At 41.2% G+C, this 21,907-nt stretch overlaps 1 protein-coding gene across 1 annotated transcript in view; it reads right to left on the bottom strand.

Moving 5' to 3' along the window:
* The window catches only part of SLC9A7 (solute carrier family 9 member A7), a 66,645-nt gene extending 48,321 nt beyond the window's left edge, over positions 1 to 18,324 (bottom strand). The window contains 4 exon segments of the mRNA XM_033207528.1: positions 4,687 to 4,799; positions 7,646 to 7,722; positions 15,093 to 15,170; positions 17,783 to 18,324. Coding sequence (XP_033063419.1) covers positions 4,687 to 4,799; positions 7,646 to 7,722; positions 15,093 to 15,170; positions 17,783 to 18,049 — 535 coding nt within the window. The 5' untranslated portion in view covers positions 18,050 to 18,324.
* Positions 18,325 to 21,907: the final 3,583 nt, after the last annotated feature.

The raw sequence follows: 21,907 nt of genomic DNA, 5'->3' as shown, positions 1-21,907 counted from the left end.
CTAAGTTTCAACTTCTCATTCTCCCTGCTCATTATCTCACAAAACAGGTCAGGAACCCTTCTGTGCCCCTCCTGAGCAAGTCTGTGCCTGACCACAAAGAGGGATGTGGGTGCTGACAACTGGAAGACGATGGGATGGGGATGACAGACTGGCTAAGTGGTTTCTGATGGGAGAGATGAGACAAACTGCCCTCCTCCCTACAGCAGGACCCTTGAAATCAGGGTCATAGCTGTTTCCAACTGGACACACACTGAGAAATCACAATTAACTAACTGAAGATCACTGGGTACAGGCAGTGGGAAAAACAAAAGAAAGGCAGATATATGAAGAAGGAAAAACTCAAGGACCTAAATGTGTTCATTCAGCTAACTTTTCATGGACACTTCATCCGTGTACTCAAGGGCACTTAGCCCTTGTGAGCGAGCACTCAGTACAAAGTGGCAAGCACTGACATGCACAAAACAGACCTAACTCAAAGAGCTGAGGGAACAGAAAATGGAGTCTAGAAAAAGTGACTAGGCAGGTGGCATATTTGAACCAAGTCCAGAGGATGCACTCTAGCCTGGGCGACAGAGCAAGACTCCGTCTCAAAAGAAAAAAAAAAAAAAAAAAGAAATTGTTAAGATAGTAAATTTTATGTCAGGCATTTTTACCACAAAAAAAAATTAATAATAAAAAAGGAAATTGCATGTCCTTCCTGTGAACCATCAATGATGTCATTTCCTCAATTTTAACTCATCACCTTTGCACTCCTTGAGTCAATCAGCCTGACTCACAGGTTTCTATTTTTCTTTTCTTTTTCTTTTTAGACAGGTCTCTGCTGCCTAGGCTGGAGTGCAGTGGCATGTGTTCTCTGGTGGCTTCCTAGGAAGGCACCATGGGGTGGAAATGTGTTTTTTTCCTTTAATTGTGGATCTGTCTAAAACAAAAGCCCACAAAGATGGCACATGGCAGCCATGACACATGACCACAGAGTGGAGAAGGCTCCCTGTCACAGTGCAGCCTACACTATCCCACACACATTGTGTCAACTTTGACCAGAAGACCAAAGACTCATGTCTCAAGCCAAGTACAGTAATCAGGGACAAGGATTCTTATTCCTTGATATCAGTCAATATGACTCTGTATCCTAATACTATAAAGTTTTTTGTTTCATTTTTTAAAGACAGGGTCTTGCTCTGTCACCCAGGCTGGAGTGCAGTAGTGCGATCACAGCTCACTGCAGCCTCAAACTTCTGGGCTTAAGCAATTGTCTTGCCTCAGCCCCCGAGCAGCTGGAACTATAGGCAATCACCACCACGGCCAGCTAATTTTTTAAATTTTTTTGTGGGAATGAAGTTCTATGTTGCCCAGGCTGCCAATATCAGAATTTTTGTTTGATGCAGCAGACACTAGAAGTCAATCTGGTCTTGTGAGGCTTAACTCTGCACTTAAGTTTTTATCTCTTTTATGACCCAAGTTTTCAAACAACAGATTTCTAGGAGGCTGGTAAAATACTTGTAATTTGCAAAAACATTCTACATTTCAGGAAGATTTCTATTTAAAAAGCAGTTAAAGTTAATGTCCTGATGTTTAATAAGTTTAAACTTTGAATTTTCTACAACTTCCATTTCTATAAAACCCTTACTATGCCAATCTTCATAGGCCAAGTGAAAATGGAGTAGCATGGTAATGCCTTCCATTATTTTCTACTATAGCATAGACACATTAAAGGGAAGTAAACAATTACAAAGATAATCTAGAAAAGTAAGCCTCTCTATCCAATTAAATGAAGTAACACTGATAGCTCAGGAAACAATATCAACAATCTTTATGTTAAACTAACTTCCCTTTACTTGTTAGTGGTACTAGTAAGACGTCAGTAATAAAATTATAGATGAGTATACTTAGAAACACATTTTCAGACAGACTAAACACCTTTCTCAGACTTATGAAGATCTATTTCTCCACAGACACACATCTGGAGACAGTCACAGACAGCACAGGATTAAAATAATAAAACTGATTTTCAGAGTTCTCTTTGGAAACATGCTTGGGTTAAGAGATGATCTGTTATTTATTTATTTTTTAAACATAAGGAAAACTGAGAAATCTGTCTGAGTCAGATGTGGACACAGACCAGCATAATTTAGAGATGGTACACTCTATACCTTACACGTGTTGTTTCATTTCATCTTCACAATAGCCTTAGGAAATAGGTGCCATCATTTCTACTTTATAGATGAGGAAACTGATGTCAGGGGATAATATGTGCCCAGGCTACCCGATCAGTGATTGGTAGGGCTAGAACTCAACCCAAGGCCTGTGACTCCAAATCCCACCTTTTCACAAACCAGAGTGCCTCGACAGCCAAGTCTTCAATACTAATTTACTCAGGATGTTTGTAATAAAATATGAGTGTAAGAGAGGTCAAGTTTTTTTTTTTTTTTTTTGAACATTGAGATTCTTTAGAACCACACACTGTCTAGAGCTATGCTGTCTGATGTGGTAACCATTAGCCACATGTGGCTATATACATTTAAATTACTTAACATTAAATAAAAGTTAAAATCAGTCCCCCAATTGCATTACCCTACATTTCAAGTGCTCAAAAGCCACATGTGGCTACTGGTTACCACAATGGACTCGCAGATTATAGACCATCTCTATCTTCACAGAAAGATCTATAAGATAGCACTGATGGAGAGGACCCCCAAGAGGCACGGTCAAGTGGGATATCTTAGTATCTTTAAGGTTAACACTGTTCAGAATATTAGAGGGCATTGAAGACATTGAACAGACCTTTCCATCTCTACCGTGAGGACAGGAGCAGCTCATTCTCCAGAACTTCTTTCCCTAAGGTGTACTCTCAATAGCTGACACTAAGGAAGAGAATAGCTGTAACTACTTTATGCAAACTGATCAAATTATAGGTTCCAACTTGGAAAGGATAACTTTTTTGTTTGTTTTTGAGCTGCAAGGGAGGGTGTAATAATCACTTGTAAGAATTGGTTCAACCAACACTTGAAAAATACAGGGCAAGGGATTGATGAATAAAAACCATGTCACAGTGCACAGTCCTCTAGGAATGCTGCACAAAAGGAGTTTACAAATTAAATTACATTCACTACAGATAATCATGTGTGTTTCTACTAAGAAAAGGTATTATTTAAACCAAATGATATGTTACATAAAAGAAGGCAAAAGGGCAACACTGAGAAAGAAGAAAATCTAAGTGTAAAACTTATGACCAAATTAGTCATTCTAAGATGAAAGGCAAAACATGTTATATAGCCAGGTGTGGTGGTTCATGCCTGCAATCCCAGCACTTTGGGAGGCCGAGGCGGGTGGATCACTTGAGGTTGGGAGTTTGAGACCAGCCTGACCAACATGGAGAAACCCTGTCTCTACTAAAATTACAAAAAAATTAGCTGGACGTGGTGGTGCATGCCTGTAATTCCAGCTACTCGGGAGGCTGAGGCAGGAGAATCGCTTGAACCTGGGAGGCGGAGGTTACAGTGAACCAAGATCATGCCATTGCACTCCACCCTGGTCAACAAGAGCAAAACTCCATCTCAAAAACCAAACCAAAACAAAACAAAACAACAACAACAAAAAAAACATGCTATACAGATACAACGGAATATTATTCAGCCTTAAAGGTTAGGAAATTATGACAAATGCTATAACATGGATGAACTTTGAGGACATTATGCTAAGTGAAATAAGCCAGTCACAAAAGGACAATACTGTATGATTTCACTTGTATGAAATTTCTACAGTAGTCAAGTTCATAGAGACAGAAAGTCAAAGATAGCTGCCAGGGGCTGCAGGGAAGGGGGACTGGGGAGTTGTTGTTTAATGGGTACAGTATTTCAGTTTTGCAAGATGAAAAAGTTCTGGGGATTGGTTTCACAATGACGTGGGTATACTTAACGCTACTGAACTATACACTTAGAAACTGTTAAGATAGGCTGGGCATGGTGGCTCACACCTGTAATCCCAGCACTCTGGGAGGCTGAGGCGGGCGGATCACGAAGTCAGGAGATTGAGACCATCCTGGCTAACACGGTGAAACCCGCCTCTACTAAAAATACAAAAAAATTAGCCAGGTGTGGTGGCGAGCACCTGTAATCCCAGCTACTTGAGAGGCTGAGGCAGGAGAATGGCGTGAACCTGGGAGGTGGAGGCTGCAGTGAGCCAAGATCGCATCACTGCACTCCAGCCTGGGCAACAGAGCAAGACTCCATCTCAAAAAAAAAAAAAAAAAAGAAAGAAATTGTTAAAATAGTAAATTTTATGTCAGGCATTTTTACAACAATGAAAAATTAATAATATAAAAGGAAACTGCATGCCCTTCTTAGAAAAGCCCTCTAACTATAGTCCCACTGCTTGGGAGGCTGAGGCAGGAGGATTGCTTGAGCCCAGGAGGTCAAGGCTTCAGTGAGCTGTGATTGCACCACTGCACTCCAGCTTGGGCAACAGAGTGAGATCCTGTCTCAAAAAAGGAAAAAGTAAAAGAAAAGCCATCTAAGTCTGTTAGACCCACCTATTGGTCACTTCTTCCACCACCATGCCAGGCAAATAAATACTACATTCTCCCTACATTCTCCCTACTTTAACAAAAGTTAATGATTTCTCTGAACTTTTTAAGATTTAAATAATGGAATACCATAATAATAAAGCCAAATACGCAAAGCCAAATACCTGGGTCAGTGGCAGAGATGATTGCTCCAAAAAAGAGACAGTCCGTGTAGTAAAATTTATCAGAGAGCTGTCCCATAATCTTCATGAGCTTCACCACACCATACATGAGATTTCTGTAAGAAGGTAAGGTAAACTATGTCAGGAGAAACAAATAAGTAACTTAGCAAACATGCAAGCAGAATAGTACTAGAATGCTGTTCTTAGAGATTTATGAAAATAACAGGCAGCTGCCATGGTTGGAAACTTATCAGAGACATTGGCAAATAGGACTTTGGCATCAAGTAAGAGTTTGTAAGTTAATGTCATCTTGCTGAAATATCTGAACATTTCATTTTTAAAAGTTGTACTCCAACAACTAAAGCAACCATGAAGCACAGTCTTCAATTAGCAACAAAGCTAAAGCATTTGAAACAACTGGGTAATACAGAAGAAAGGAAGAGACAGAACCTGGCATAATGTTTTTGTAGCAATAAGTTGCTACAAAACTCACAAGATTCTAAGATAATGCATTTAAAGTCAGAGAAATCAGTAGACTGTATGAAAACAGAGAGAAAAAAAAATGGGTTGGTCACAAAGATCCAAGGGATTGACCTGCTACTGCCTTCTCTGCCAAAAATTATTTCAAAGAAAGGAAAAAGAGGCAAATATCTTTAAATGTCCTATTAGAACATCCATATACCCATCAAGGTATCTGGCCTTTCACTCTTTGCATGGGTCAGGCGGGCCAGCAATAGCCCTCCTTATGCTATGTAGACTGTGACATGGGCTAAGAGGGACTACCAAGTTAAATTTTTCAGCTTGGAGGAAGAACATTTCCTACAAGACAGCTTGCAAATTGGGAGGAGTGAGGAGTGTGAAAAGGTCTAGTACGTGTTACAAGGGTATGTGTGCATGCACGTGCATGTGTGTGCGTGTGTGTGTGTGTGTGGTGGCAGCAGCAGTGATAGCAGCAGCTGCAGGGGTTAGAGGAGTAAAAATAACCATGGACTTGACTCATACCCTACAGCCAACGCTCTAATAATGAGATTCTTGATGCCACTGCCCACCTTTGTGTCTCAAATGCTTAGAAGGATGGACTAGCTAAGCTAGGAGCAAAAGAACTATTCACAGAATGGAATCCTTTTGAGAAGAAACAGCTATAACTTAATGCTTGCCTATTGTGTGCCAGACACTGTTCTAGACACTTAACCAGTTCAATTTCATTTCACAGCAATTGTATGTTACAGATTTGATTTGCCCTTTGTTGCTTATCAAAGGCTTCTTTCATGTACCCTTTAAACATTCCTGGAACAAGACCTTCCTCTCCATTTCCTTCCACCAGTCTGTGACCTACACAATAGACTTCTCCGGCAGCCTTTTCCCCATTTTCCTTCCCATCATCACTAATGCCAGTTATGTAATGTGTCATTCTTCAATAATGTGTATCTCTTAAAGGATAAGTCCAAGCCCCTCCTTTTTTGATGGCACAAAAGGCCCCTGCTATTATCTCCAGGTTTCTAGCCAGTTGTTAAAAAATTCGTCAAAATCCTAACTTTATTCAGATTTTCTTAGTTTTGAACCTAATGTCCTTTTTATGTTCCAGGATCTTATCCGGGATACCACATGACATTTAGTCATCTAATCCCTTTAGCCTCCTCATGGCTGTGACAGCAGTTTCTTAGACCTTGCTTTTTTTTTTTTTTTTTTTGAGATGGAGTCTCACTCTGTCACCCAGGCTGGAGGGCAGTGGCGTGATCTCAGTTCACTGCAAGCTCCACCTCCCAGGTTCACACCATTCTCCTGCCTCAGCCTCCTGAGTAGCTGGGACTACAGGCGCCCGCCACCACGCCCAGCTAATTTGTGTGTGTGTGTGTATTTTTAGTAGAGACAGGGTTTCACCGTGTTAGCCAGGATGGTCTCGATCTCCTGACCTTGTGATCCACCTGCCTCAGCCTCCCAAAGTGCTGGGATTACAGGCGTGAGCCACCGCGCCTGGCCAGACTTTGCTCATTTTTGATGACCTTGGCAGATTTAAGGAGTACTGGTCAGATATTTTGTAGAATATCCTTCGACTAGGATTTGTCTGATTTTTTTTTCTCATGGTTATACTGAGGTAATGTGGTTTTAAGTGAATGACCAGAGAGGTAGAGTATCCTTCTCATCACAAATATCAAGGTACATACTATCAACGTGACTTACCACTGCTGTTGTTGACCTTGATCACCTGGTTGAAGTAGTATTTGTCAGGCTTCTCCACTGTAAAGCTACTCTTTTTTCCTGCTTTCTGTACTGTACTCTTCAGAAAGAAGTCACTATGCACAGCCCACACTCAAAGAGGGAGTGGGAGGGGACTGAGCTCTACCTCCTTGAGGGGGATGTATCTACATGAAGTATTTGGAATTCTTCGCACAGGAGATTTGTCTCTTCTCCCCCATTTATTTATCCATCCAATCGCTTATTTATATCCATATGGACTCAGGGATATTTACTTAATGCTCTTAGGGATAATCTAATAGAATGTTATTTGTTTTGTTGTTCTTCAGCCATTGGCTGGGGGGGGCTTTGACCATTACAGGGGCTTTCAGGTTGGCTCTTGTGTCCCTTTGACATCCCCCACATTCTTTTGCCTGTCTGTTTTCTGAGCACTTCCTTACTTTCTGGCATTATAAGATACTCCCTTTTCATCTTGTATATTTCCTGCCCCAGCCCTAGAATTAGCCATTTCTGCAAGGGGCTCTGGCTCTTTTTATCAAAGAATGATAATAGAAACCAAGATCTAGGTGTTGGGTATAATTTTATTTCATGTAAATTGATCTTAATTTAAATAGCCACATGTGGCTAATAGCTACCATACTGAACAGTGTAACTCTCGATCCTGACTGCCATCAAAAATATCAAAATACTGAACTCTGTGGACCCAAATGGACCTCATCCCTATGGAACGTGTGCTAATTTGGTTATAATACAAAGGTTCACTTACCCAATAATGAAACATGAAACAGCAGTCCCCAAGAAGGCATAGGCCAGTATAGACCCGAGATTTCTGAAAAAGTGTCTCTGAATAAAACAAACAAACAAAACCCAGGAATCACATTGTGATTTTCAACAATGAGCTTAAGAAACACATTAAAAGTCTCTAAAAAGTGGAACTCTACTTACTGTTTCCATTACATCAAGTAACAACTGAAGTTACTCCTATATGGTGCTATTTAACCTTAGACATCATGGTTTTAAGTTATCTTCTATACGGCCAGGTAGTGAGCAAGTAAGCAAGGACTTAGTAAATTTCCAGACAAAACTGCTCTGGATGATTACATTAAATTACAGTAAGCGTGTGTATATGTTGTGCACGTGTGTGTGTGAGTAGACCAATCATTTTTATAGATTTAACCCAAACCATTTTACTCAGTGATTCAGCACATCACTTCCAGTTCTGGTGGTACGTCAGAATATCATCACAGATAGAAGTTTAAAACAAATAAAGTGTGAAAGTGCTATGTCATGAGCTTTCTGCTTAATTTGAGGTCAGAAAACAGAGTCCTAAATATCTGCTCATGGAACCTGAAGCGTCTCCTTATATTCATCTAGATTAATGTCTGAAGCCTGGGAAAGAGGGACAATAGAGATGGATGTGGAGAAATGAAAAACAGTTCCATTTAAGATGGCCAAGTTTATACAAAAAGAAACACACATCAATATCACATCTAGAAATTATTCAGAAAGAGGTGGCAAAACTGCAATCCTTTCAATGCTTCTGCACATTCATTGGTTACCTTAAAAATGCAAACACACACACACACACACACACACACACACACACACACACACAGATTTACTTGTTTTACCATGTTGTCTTTGAAGGATTTACTTCTTACAAGTCATTAGGCCTGTGGGATATTCCAACGGAGGAAATTCTGCCTGTTCCTGGGATCCTAAGACACAGTTCTGCCTCCTCAAGGCATAAGCCATTCTCATTGGACAATCAGAACTATTTAACACAAACAGACAAAATCTCCCAACACCCTGATCAAACAAGGGCCAGGAACACTTTACCTAAATTTTTTTTAAAGGCAGAAGAACCCCAGCATGTCACCTGGGCAATATCAGAAAAAGACAGGGTGCAGGAAGAAGAACCCAGACAAGATCAGGCAGCCACCACGAAGCATGACCAGACAAAGGGCTGCAGGTGTCCTCTGGCGTGCATCCCAGACACAGGGCCTTCCGAGTGCTTGCCCCTATCTGAGTCAGTGAAGAAGGTGTTAAGGAATGCCTGCTGCCCCTAAGCCACCTGCTCAGGAGAGAATCCTTCAAGGGCTTGCCATGCTGACAGGCACCGAATGAGGGTGCTGCCTGTACATAAGATGGACACATTATGTTTGCCTCTTAAATAACCGCCTTTTTGTTTTTAATCAAATGCATTTATACATCAATGTTTTGAAAAATATATATTTCAAAAACATCAACAGCTGTGAGTCTGCTTCTCTTTAAAAGCTCCAGAAACGGCTTCAATCAGGGAGGGCCAGGAGTGCACCAAGAACAAGGCACCAGATGAATGACACTTGTGAGGTATCCAAGAACGAATTTCAATCCCAGATGTGCTTTTCCTTGCCACTCAGCTTTCCTTTGGGTAGATATTCCCATGGTAACTCTGAATATAAATTAGATAAATTCATATTCATGACATTAGCCAAAGCAAAAAATTAGGAATGTAAATCTGTAGCCAAAAATACTTTCATAATATATTCTAAAATCACACACACACACACACACAATTACCCATCTCCCGTTCATATCTGCTGATGCGAGCTGAAACTTAACTGTATTTTGAAAAGCTATACTACCTATTTGTGTATTATGTCTAGTACTTAAATGTATACTTCATAGTTCACAAAGTGTTTTCACATATATTAGCCCATCCAATTCTCACAATGATCTATCTGGAAGGTATTATTTGGACCATCTTATATGAGAGAACCCAAGGTTCAAAGGCATGATGTAAGCTGCTTCAAGTCACATGTCCACCAAACCAAGGCCCAGACTGGAAAGGTGGTCTCCCGACCCCAAAGCATCATGCTCTCACTGTGCAAGCTGCCCTGCTACCCAGTTCTTCCATTCCCACCTCTCTTTGGGAAAGAAAGGACAGGAGGTATCCAGTAAAATCCTAGATCTTTCATCCTACCCTTATTTGGTTACAATACAGCCATGATTAGTTCAGAATCTCCCTTACTTTTCCTCCTCAATTATCAAATGACAAGAAGAGACAAAAGGAGATGATGGCATGCCCTGGCAAAGTCTTCAAAACTATAAGCCCAAGACAGGCCAGGATGAGAAGTTTTGCTTTGGTGAAAATATACCTGACATCCCAATTTCTGGCTGTACCATTCTAAGCCCCTCCCATTCCTCACTGGCAAGTTTTAACATGTTATTGTATATGTGTGTGAGAGTGAAGAAGAGAGAGAGACAGAAGGAGAGAGAGAGAAGAGAGACAGAGAGAGAGAGAAAGAGAGAGAGAGAGAGAGAGAGTGTGTGTGTGTGTGTGTGTGTGTGTGTGGTGTGTGTGTGTGTGTTTGGTGGGGGAGTCCACCAATAATGGCTTCTATGGGTGAATTATTTCCCTGCCAAAGCCCTCTAAGCAAACCAGGAGTGGTAGCACAAAATCAAAGCTAATTCCAATGAGAACTTTTTTCAAGTCAGAAGGCCCGGGTCTGCATGATAGCTATATGATGTGCATAGGTCAGAGGGTCTGAATGTTATCTGTGTATATACCATCCGTTAAATGGTGAAATATTTATTACACATTTCACTGACAACAGGTTTCATCAGAGATGGTAACCATATTAAGGACCAACTATTTAGGTGCCTTTATAGGGGCAATTTAAAAAGGAAAGAGACTAAACTAATAGTTGATAACCTGAAAGACTAGCTGTGATATTATGATGTGTATGTATTGGTTTTCATCTACAGTTCCTGGCTCATAAGCTCCCATAGCTCTTGTTAGTCTTTTGTTGTAATGTTGGGCACTTTAGGCCTCAGAAGCAGGTAGCAAAAAAAAAATAGAATCTCTCTGACCTTCTCTTGCCCTCCTTTCATCTGCTCCTTTTCTGTCCCAAGGCAGGCCATAGAAACTAAAAATATACTCTAATTTTCTCCTGCCTTTTTGAAGTAGGCCATAAGACCCTCATTTCAGAAGGGATCCTGCCCCATACTGGGGAGGAAGGTATGCCACACAGAAAGGCCAAGAAGAATCTGAACACATAGGCCTTGCTGGGTTTCCCCACTCAGTCTGTCAGCATTAGATCACGCCCCTTTTGTCCAGTCACTTTTCTACAGGATTGTCAATCATGGCTATGCAATGAAACCTCCATAAAAAGTTCAAGAGGATGGGGTTCCAAGAGCTTCCAAATAGCTGAATACATGGAGGTTCCTGGATGGTGGTGCCCTGGGAGGGCATGGAAGCTCCATGCCCCTTTCTCCACACTTTGCCTTATGCATCTCTTAATTTGTATCCTTTGTAATATCTTTTATAATAAACTGGTAAATATGAGTGTTTCCCTGAGTTCTGTGAGCCACTATAACAATGTAATGAAAGAGGGGGTCATGGGAACCCCAAGTTGAAGCCAGGCAGTCAGAAGTTCCAGACTTGTGACAGGTGTCTGAGATGGGGCGGGGGGCAGTATTGTGGGACTCAGCCTTCCGTGGGGTCTGGCAGTATCTCCAGGTAGATAGTGTCAGAACTGAACTGGAGGACACCCAGCTGGTGTCTGCTGCAGAACTGATTGCCTGTTTGCTGGCAGGGAGAAATCCCTCCCACATTTAATCACAGAAGTCTTCTGTGTTGGTTACCATAGTGTGAGAGCAGAGAATTAGTGGGTTTTTTTTCCTACTCAGGCTAGTATTTCAAAAACAAATTGATTGGGAACTGGCAAAGCCTGTGAGCTGTTTTTCTTTTGAGAAAATGGTGCTGATAAAGGGAAGGTTCTGCAAAAACTAAAATGTCTTTCAACCATCAGAGTGGCTTTCACAACCCATGATTTGGTTTCATTTTAAAACAACTATGACTGATTATACATTAAGATTAGTTATGTAAAATATCAAATTACTCATCACCCATTTGATCTGAAGAAGAGTTCCCAAATTATCCACTTACGTAAAAAATAACGTAATTTATACCCATAATAACCATCTCCCATCTATTACATGTCAGAAATGACATACAAATTCGGATGACCCCGGCAACCCAGAGTAGTCAGGTAAACGATATGGTCTTTTTTTGTACAGAAAACCTAAATCCAGAGGCAATAAGGCACAAAAGAACAACTCTGGGCCCTGGAGTCAGACAGACTGAGTCACCTTGACTCAGTCCCACACTATCTATGTAATCTCATATACATCATTAATCATTCTGAGCTGAGATTCATCATCAGTAAAACGCAGGACACTCTACATGTGAGTACACAAACACACTGGGCTGGTGTGCAGAAACACACAGCCTCCGCTCCTCAAGCACCTATTATGGAGATGGAACTTACGTTCCATTTCTCTCCCCCTTCCCCTCCTGCCCTGAAGGTTATGCAGTAAGAAGGGTCACTTGATCTCTGAAAGAGGAAGTGAGTTTGACCCTGACTTGTAATCTTGACCTTGTTGTGCAAGGTGGGGAATTGTTCTTGCTCCTTTAGCCTCCATGCTGTGAGCAAAAGAGGCAGCTTTTGGCAGGCCCAGCAATTTCTAGGATCTCTCCATTGCAGCCTCCTTAAGTGTAACTGTGACCAACCTGGCTAAAGGGTACCTGTCCTCAATTCATGAGGTAGGGTGTAAGAAGCCCCATTACTAAAGGTTAAGTGACATACTCCAACATGCATCTACCAGGGACTTTGGATCATAAATTAATCATTTAATCACAAGTTAACTCTTTGTGTCTGTTTATCAATGAGTCGGAAATCTGGGGCAGAAGCAGTGTGAACTAATCTTCAATCACCATCACCTTCTTACAGAGTTTCTCTGAAGATTAGAAAGAATGGATGTAAAAACAGAAATAAAGAATATCTGTTCTTAATGCATACCAAATGTTCTGTAAACTATATTTATGTTGGTTGGAAATTGTTTAAAAACCATCTGAAAAGTGCAGAGTGACTTTGATAGAAAACCCAGCCTGATGGGCCGGCATCCTCTCATAAAATGAATTGGGAAGTATTCCCTTTTCTATTTTGTGAAAGAATTTGTATAAGATTGGTATTATTTATTCCATAAATGCTTGATATAATTCACCAGTAAAGCCATATGGGTGTCTGGAAAGGTTTTTCATTATGAACTCAATTTCTTTAATATAGGTCTGTTCAAGCTTTCCATCTCTTCTCAGGTTGATAATTTACGTCTTTCAAGGAATTTGTCCATTTCACCTGGGTTGCCAGATTTATTTATTTTTCTTTTTTTGAGTTGTTTTTCATGGCAAGATCTCATCAGGATGTTGTCAAACTTATTGGCACAAAAATTGTTCATAGTATTCCCTTATCCTTTTGATATCTGCAGAGTCTGTAGTAAAGTCCCTTCCTTTATTCCTAATACAGGTAGTTTGTTTCTTTCCTCCTTTTTTCTCAACTGATCTAGCTAGAGTTTATCAGTTTCGGGGGCATTTTGTAGATCCTAAGGATGTTGCTGAGTTTTATTGTCAGGCAAAATCTCTCTTCTCTAGACTCACTGAAAAGGTTTCCTTTAGTCCTCATTCAGAAAGAGAGCTGAAACAAGTTCCACAGTTGTTACCTGCCTTTGGGGAGGCTTAATTTTCAGACAATATTACCACAATGGGAGAGGGAGGGAGCCACCCATAAATATTTGTAAAGATATTTGGCATTTGTATGTATGTATGTATGTATGTATGTATGTATGTATGTATGTATTTTTTAGAGACCGGGTCTTGCTCTGTGGCCCAGACTGGAGTACAGAGATACAATCAAGGCTCACTGCAGCCTCAAACTCCTAGGCTCAAGCTCCCCACCTCAGACTCCTCCAAGAGTAACTAGGACCACAGGCATGTACCACCATGCCCAGCTAATTTTTTTACGTTTTGTAGAGGCATGGTCTTGCTATGTTGCCTAGGCTGGTATTTTGTATTTTAAATAACTAGAAGCTCTGACCTAACCTTGCTGTCTAGCACGATGGCCCTCAGTAATAAGGATACTTAGTTTCTTTAAAACGTTTTATTTTGGAATAATTATAGATTCACATAAGTTGCAAAGATTAAGTATAGAGAGGTCTCATGTGCCCTTTGCCCAGTTTCCCCCAGTGGTTACATCTTACATAACTATGATACAATATCAAAACCAAGAAACTGGCACTATATGTATTATGTGTGTGCATAGTTCCCTGTCATTTAACCAAATGTGTAGATTTGCATGACTATCACCACAATCAAAATACACAACTGTTCCATCACCCTGAAGATGTCCCTCATGCTACCCTTTTATAAGCACCCCCATCCCAATGCCCCCACCATCCCTATTCACTGGCAACCACTAATTTGTTTTCCAACCCTTTAATTTTGTCATTTCTACAATGCTATATAAATGAAACCTTTAGAGATTGGATTTTTTTCACTTGGCATAATGCCTTTGAGATCCATAAAGGTCATTGGGTGTATCAATAGGTTGTTCTGTTTTTTTTGTTTTTTTTTTTTTTTTGAGACGGAGTCTCGCTCTGCTGCCCAGGCTGGAGTGCAGTGGCCGGATCTCAGCTCACTGCAAGCTCCGCCTCCTGGATTTACGCCATTCTCCTGCCTCAGCCTCCCAAGTAGCTGGGACTACAGGCGCCCGCCACCTCGCCCGGCTAGTTTTTTGTATTTTTTAGTAGAGACGGGGTTTCACCGTGTTAGCCAGGATGGTCTTGATCTCCTGACCTCGTGATCCACCCGTCTCGGCCTCCCAAAGTGCTGGGATTACAGGCTTGAGCCACCGCGCCCGGCCAGGTTGTTCTGTTTTATTGTTGAGTAGTAGTCTACAATATGGATATACCATAGTTTGTTTAACCATTCACCTATTATAGAACATTTTGGTTGTTTCCAGTGTTCGTCTATTACAAGTTGGTATGAACAATCATGTATAGGTTTTTATGTGAACACAGGTGTTCATTTCTCTGAGATAAATCCCTACGAGTGAAATTGTGGGTCATATGGCAATTTCAACTTTAGTTTTATTAGAAACTGCCAACTTGTTTTCCAGAGTGGCTGTACCATTTTACATTCCCACTGACAATGTATGGGAGTTCCAGATTTTAAAACAGAAATGAATCATTGATGAGAAGTCAACTATAGTCTCTGAGTGGGTGAAGAACAAAGTAATAAGCAATCTGGGAGAAGAAAAATAACTAGAAAATTATGCAGGTAAATTAACACAGAGATTCACATGATTTCAGAAATACTGGCAAAAACCTCTTACCTTCTTTAAGCTGTATCCAGCATGAAAAATAATTGGAGGCAGAAGAATGTTGAAAAATACTTCTGGATCGAATGTTACCTGAAAGTTTAAAAAGAAAAAAAAAGCCAATTTTTTATTTAACTCCAATTCATGCTATAATATCTGCTTAATATTTGAAGCCATTGACTAAAGTTTGAATATTTAGAGCAAACAACATAAATGTGAAAAATCATGGACTTATACCAGAGGAGAAGCTATGACTCTCCATGGACTGGCATGCTCTTCTCCCCATAACACTTTTGCTCTTATGATCTTGCTTGTGCTGTTTTAAAACACAGTAAGACACAACAGTTTTATGCAATTTTGAGAACTCACAGAAGCTTCTGGCTAGTGTTCTTCATAAAAACATCTTGGCCAGGCGTGGTGGCTCATGCCTATAATCCCAGCACTCTGGGAGGCCGAGGCGGGCAGATCACAAGGTCAGGAGTTCGAGACCAACCTGGCTAATACAGTGAAACTCCATTTCTACTAAAAATACAAAACTTAGCTAGGCATGGTGGCAGATGCCTGTAATCTCAGCTACTTGGGAGGCTGAGGCAGGAGAATCGCTTGAACCCGGGAGGCGGAGGTTGCAGTGAGCTGAGATTGCGCCACTGCACTCCAGCCTGAGCAACAGAGCGAGACTCCATCTCAAAAAACAAACAAAACAAAACAAAACAAAATCTTGATTTTCATCACACCTTTGTAAAGGCTCAACTGCAATAAAAGATGCCATCGTGATTCTTTGTTAACTTCCTGGATCCTCTCACAGAATCCTTTATAGACAAAATTGTGCTGAATTTAAGTCTCTTTTGAGTGACCAGCCTTCTGTGACACTTGATGTAGCCTAAATCAAAGTCACCAGCAATGTTAGTGGCTTCCTGAACAGCAGCATAAATTGGGCAACTTTAAAGGAACTGAAATTTCTTATAGGTTTGATACAGGGAAATTAATCAAATTACTCTGAAACTTTTAGAGAGCAAAGTTTTATCATATCCAGAAAAAAATTCAGCATGCTATAAACATGCTAACTTTTTAAAGAATTTGTTCATGCTGGTCGATTACTTGGCTTGTGTTTCAATTAATTATTTTTAAACCTTCATTCTAGTTATTAAACGTTAACTTTTTTGTTTAGAAACTGGAGGTGTTAATCAGCCTAATAAAAGTAGATTCTTTCAAATGATGCTCTATTCTCTCTTCTTGTTAAAGAAGAGCGTTCTGCAAAGCAGGGAATGTCAGAATGAGAAGGAGCCTTGGACAGTACCTACCCAATATGAGGACACTGGGCCCAAAGGCAGTGAAACTTGCTGGATGCCACCAAACCCAATAATGTACAAACTAGCACAAGGGTTTTCTGACACTCAGTTCAATCCTCTCCTTATCAATCACGCTGTCTCTTCAGCTGTCTCAGTCAATCAACATGTCTCTTTTCCCTCAACTAGCAACAATCATCCTGGCCTTGTTTGTTCTCCCACCTTTGCTTTGTGCAGCAAAGTTTTAAACAGAGGGGATTTAAATAAACAGGTTTCTAAAGATAAGAGAGCAAAAGTCAGCTTCCTCTTCTATTATGAACTGAAAGATGGAAATGTGTTGGTATCATTTACCTTTTCCCCCATCTTATCCAATATGAAGGGCTCAAGCTGCCATTTCCAAACAGCCATTAAGTGCGATATTTACATTGGGTTTCTTTCTCAGTTGCACTGAATTTCAGAATGTTTATGAAAACCCCATGCTTTCTTATGAAGAGCTGAGAGCAAAGAGTACTGCCATTAGGGACACAGAAAAGATGGTCATGTTTAATGCTCCAGGTAGAGAATAATTTTCCTTAAGGATTAGAGTAGATTCCAAAAACAACAAGAATTTAATTTCTGGAGCACACGCTACACTCTGCCTTTCACTGTCAGCCTTCACATACCTTGTGCTGTATTAAAAGGGGCTCCCCACAACCTGGGTCTCCCAAGACTGCTATACAGAAGGTTTCCTTCTGATGAAGCCTGGTCTATAAGATAATGCAGTATACATCAATTAATACAGATTTCTTGCTTATCCTGGAAATTACCCGTGCAAGGAGATGCATAATGCTTTTTCATGTGGACTATGTTGCTACTCCAACATTAAATGAAAATGCTTGGACTCTAATTCTAAGACAACAAGATCTTCTTCTTCCCCTGAAGATTCATTAAGCCTTTGGCATCAATCACCAATAAGAGTAAGCACTCAAATATTTGTAGGATATAGCAAAAGAACCGTGAGTAACTAAGAATTACCCTTGTGAATACTGAATAAATTAAGCTAAAGGTGAAATCAATCTTATTTTAAGAAAATAGCAATATTATCCCTAAACCACAGGAAAGATAAGAGACATAGCAAAGAGGAGATGGTGGCTGGATAAATGACCTGAGTGGGGACGTACAAATCCATTGCACAATCAGTGACCCATTTCAACTACAGATGCTAACACACCCACGAAGGTCACTAGCTGAAAGGCTCAAGTTAAAGATCTGGTTCTTCCTTCTCCTCATCACGGACCAAAAAGCTTCCTAACAAAACAGAGAGCCAGGAATGTTACCAGTAATCCAGGAGTTTGGAAGGATTTCTCTCCACAAGGTCAAGACAAGTCAGGGAATCAACAACCATGTCAGGACAATGATGACTGAGTGTCCCCAGCTCACCTTCCGTAGCATATCATTCTGCTCTACGCTGTTGATCTTGCCAGGGCTGATTTCTCCTTTCAGAGTGTATTCGAAGAACTTTCCGCTGACATTCACTAATAAGGTACTGAAGGCCCTGTCTTCCTGAGTGCAGCTGAGTGATTTGTCACGGCCACTGGTAGCAGGGGTACCATACCTCAGGATCACCCCAACAATGAGCCCTGAAAGAGTGGGAAAAAAACTCATCAGGCCTGAGGAAGGATAGAGAAAGTGTGGAAATAATGGCATGGTTGATTTTCAACAACTAAGAAATGCAGCAGTAATCTTAGAAACTGGACATGGTGTATGTATCTTAGGAGAAACTAACTGCATGGGCCTTCAGGATTGAAAGGGTTAAGCATCCATCTATTCTGGTCTGATTTAAGTTGCTCGGCCACCAGGAGGACAAGGTGGGACAGTACCTTCGGTGGTATTATGACACTGTGAGCACTTTTTGTTTTTTGAGTGGAGTCTCACACTCTCACCCAGGCTGGAGTGCAGTGGCACGATCTCGGCTCATTGCAACCTCCACTTCCCAGGTTCAAGCAATTCTCCTGCCTCAGCCTCCCAAGTAGCTGGGACTACAGACACCCGCCACTACACCCAGCTATTTTTTTTTTTTTTTTTTTTTTTTTGTATTTTTAGCAGAGATGAGCTTTCACTATGTTGGCCAGGCTGGTCTCGAACTCCTAACCTCAAGTGATCTGCTGGCTTCAGCTTCCCAAAGTGCTGGGATTACAGGTGTGAGCCACCACACCCGGCCAGCCCTGTGACCACTTTAAACACCTGAGCATGCCTCATTTCTCAGGCTTCTAGTGGAGGAAGATGGGATGACAAGCAGCAAAGATTTTTCTGGCCAGGACAGCACAAAGCAGAACTGCTGAGCTCTTTCATTTCACCCAGCAGCATCCCTCAAGCCAGTCCTGCTGCCATGTGCCAGCAAAGACCAGGCCACTGGAATTTCTAGTTGCTATGAATGAAACTTGGTTTGCCACGCATCAGAAGAAAGGCGGGGCGGGGGGATTCTTTTGCTTAGGTCATTTGAAGCACTGGGTATCATGGAGAAGGTAATTACACCCCTTGGGAAGTGAAACACTGCAGTGTACATTTGAGCAGTCAGGATTCAGGGGCTGGAGAGCTGGCTTCTTGGGGCTGTAGCTATGAGATGGCTAAGATCATCAGCTACAAGTATGTAAGTCTCATACCCTTCTTAGTAGGGCTTTCCCATTAGGGAAAAATAAAAACAGCAAGATCACGTATAAGCATTCAATTCTGTGAATAAGGAAGGAGTGTGGCTCCCTGGACCTGAACATGAGTCAGATGTGCCCAAGGAAAAGTGAGTGAAAGATTAAAAAAAAAAAAAAAACAAAAAAAACAAAAAACAGCCATAAATGACTATCAGACACTTTCTATAATTCTCTTAGGAGGAAAATTTCAGACTTCTTTCTAAATTCAGTTCTTTGCTGGAAATATTAAAAGACAGAATGGTATATTTGCTTCCTCATCTCATTTTGCCATTAATGGAGAAAGTTGCATGAGAAAAAGAAAGAACGATGTTTATTGTCTTCCTTGTGTAATGTTCTATAATGTCTCTTATCACCGAGATATGTAAGAACTCACAAGACATTGATGAATAACAATTAAAATATAAAATCTAGAAAAACATAGTTCTTTAAACCAAAATCTGCATCTGTGTTGCATTATTATCATTATTATAGACCCATATTAACAGATAATTGCAGTTTGTTGACTTGTAATAAAATAACTTGATTTTTTTACAACTTAAAAATGAGTTTCTTAGTAATCTCATTCTGACCAGACATGAAACAATCTGAAAACCTTTAAAGGCATATAAGACAAACCAGACCTTTTATTTTATTTTATTTTATTTTATTTATTTTTGAGAGAGCCTCACTTCGTCATCCAGGCTGGAGTGCTGTGGTGCAATCTCGGCTCGCTACAACCTCCGCCTCCCAGGTTCAAGCAATTCTCCTGCCTCAGCCTCCCCAGTAGCTGGGACTACAGGCGCCCGCCACCACGCCCTGCTAATTTTTGTATTTTTAGTAGAGATGGGGTTTTGCCATGTTGGCTAGGGTGGTCTCGAATTATTGACCTCTGGTGATCCACCTGCCTCGGCCTCCCAAAGTGCTGGGATTACAGGCGTGAGTCACCATGCCTGGCCCCAGACCTTTTAAAAAAACATATTTTAAAAAACATATTTATCATTACCAAAAAGATGTCTGTAGGGAAAAGTAAAGAAAATTCCATAACTCAGATAGTGCTAGCTGTCTGGTAAATGGGCCAAAAGCAGGCATTTAAGGTCTTCAGAGCTAATCTTTTTTTCAGGTCTTATTGTTGGAATTTACATTCATTTCTTCCTGTGGGATGACAAACCAGATGACACTAGAGATGGGCGGCTGGCATTTACTCAGCCCTGCTCTGCTCGGCCTTGGCAACGGACTTCCTAGCTGGCAGTCTCTTTGCCATCTTGTGGTTTAGGGTTTTCTGGGTGTCTGTGCTGGTAACTGAAGTTGGGGGGGGTGCCTACACTGACATGACTGCTGGCCTTGGGTCTTCATTACTGTTCTAAGTGAGGAGGGTCCCTGGAGACCCGGGGTCTGTAACCCCAATACAGTAATCTGTCTCACTGACCTATCTCTTGTCCTTCACCCTGGTCGTCAGCACCCTCCATCACTCGTCTCTACAAGTCAGCACTCATAGGGTCTCTCCAAGGGAGGAGGCATCTTCCGTGTGCTGTAAGGCCTGACGGTGAAGGACACTCTCCAATCCTTCTTTTCCCCACTCTCATTGTTCTGGTAATTGTGCTGGTGACCGTGTGGAAGACCCCCATGATGCAGATAACATCTATAATGGCTTCAGTCTACTGTATCTATACTGCCTGGCACTGGAACTCCACCAGGGCCTGCAATCTTTGCTGCCTGTGTACCCTTTTCTCCTTCAACATTGAACTCCACAGCTTCTCTATCCCCTGTACTGCCAGGGTGCTTCCTGGGGGTTATTCTTCGTTATGACAATCTGGCATACAAATACATCTCACCCAGTGTCATTCCTGTGGGTGAAACTATATATGTTTCTTACACTGAACCATCTTACTGTTCCCAAACTTTCACTGGGATAACCTTCTTGTCCTGTTCGCAGGCTGCCACTCCCTCTGCCTCTGCCCATGGTGTCATGCCAAGTGTCTCAGCCTCACTGCTCATGTTTGCGGACACAGTGATGGTGACTGGGACCAGCTGTGGCAGCAGTGGCTCCTTTGCAGGTGTCATGGTAATGAGACTGGTGGCAGTGGAGCCGTTCAGGGCTCTGTGGGGGGCCCTCCCTCCACTCTAGATGAACTCTGTGATGCTTTTTAGTCTTATTTCACCCCCTGGTTAGACAGTTATTTTCTGATGAAGTTTTACATGACAAAGATGACTCTAGAGCCCTTCAACACATCATAATACAGGATGATCTGCAGCATCTGGAGGCAGCTACCTAAAACATGATTCAACTTAAATGTCATCAGGAAGCCAAAATAAGTCATTTACAGACTATCTTTCTCCTAAAAATCAGAGCCTGCTTCATGTAACTCATTGTTTCTTGACTTTTCTAACCTGATTATTAGCAGAGCTAATGGAAAGACTGAAGCATACTAGCAAAGGTCCTCACGAATACTACTCTAACAAAAGAGGGGATTTATATTTGTAGACAATTCCTCAATTACAGGAAACACTCTTCAGCTCTCTTCCAGTAATCATCACCATCATATTTACAATCATCACCAGATGACGGATATTGTTTTTTAAAGTTGTAAAACCTTTCTTCTCTACCCCGGCCCAATGCGCCCATATTAAAGATGGGAGACAGTGAAGGTGGTGATGCTGCCCCCTTGTGGTTAAAATATGGCAACACAAAACAACACAGCAGAGATGTAAGGTTAACACCATCCTGACAGTTTCGACCAAAAATATACCAAGCCACAGGGTATACCACTAACTCAAGGTAGAGTTTGGGTACCTCCCCAGACATTTTAGATTCATATTTATTACCACTATATTCCATGGCATGATATTAAGTTCATATTTGGCGTTTTCCAGTTGAAGAAAG

The sequence above is a fragment of the Trachypithecus francoisi genome, unplaced genomic scaffold, assembly GCF_009764315.1.
Source record: "Trachypithecus francoisi isolate TF-2019V2 unplaced genomic scaffold, Tfra_2.0 Contig00245, whole genome shotgun sequence".
Lineage (NCBI taxonomy): Eukaryota > Metazoa > Chordata > Mammalia > Primates > Cercopithecidae > Trachypithecus > Trachypithecus francoisi.
Note: the sequence above shows the minus strand (reverse complement) of the source record. Positions and strands in the feature narration are given on the sequence as shown.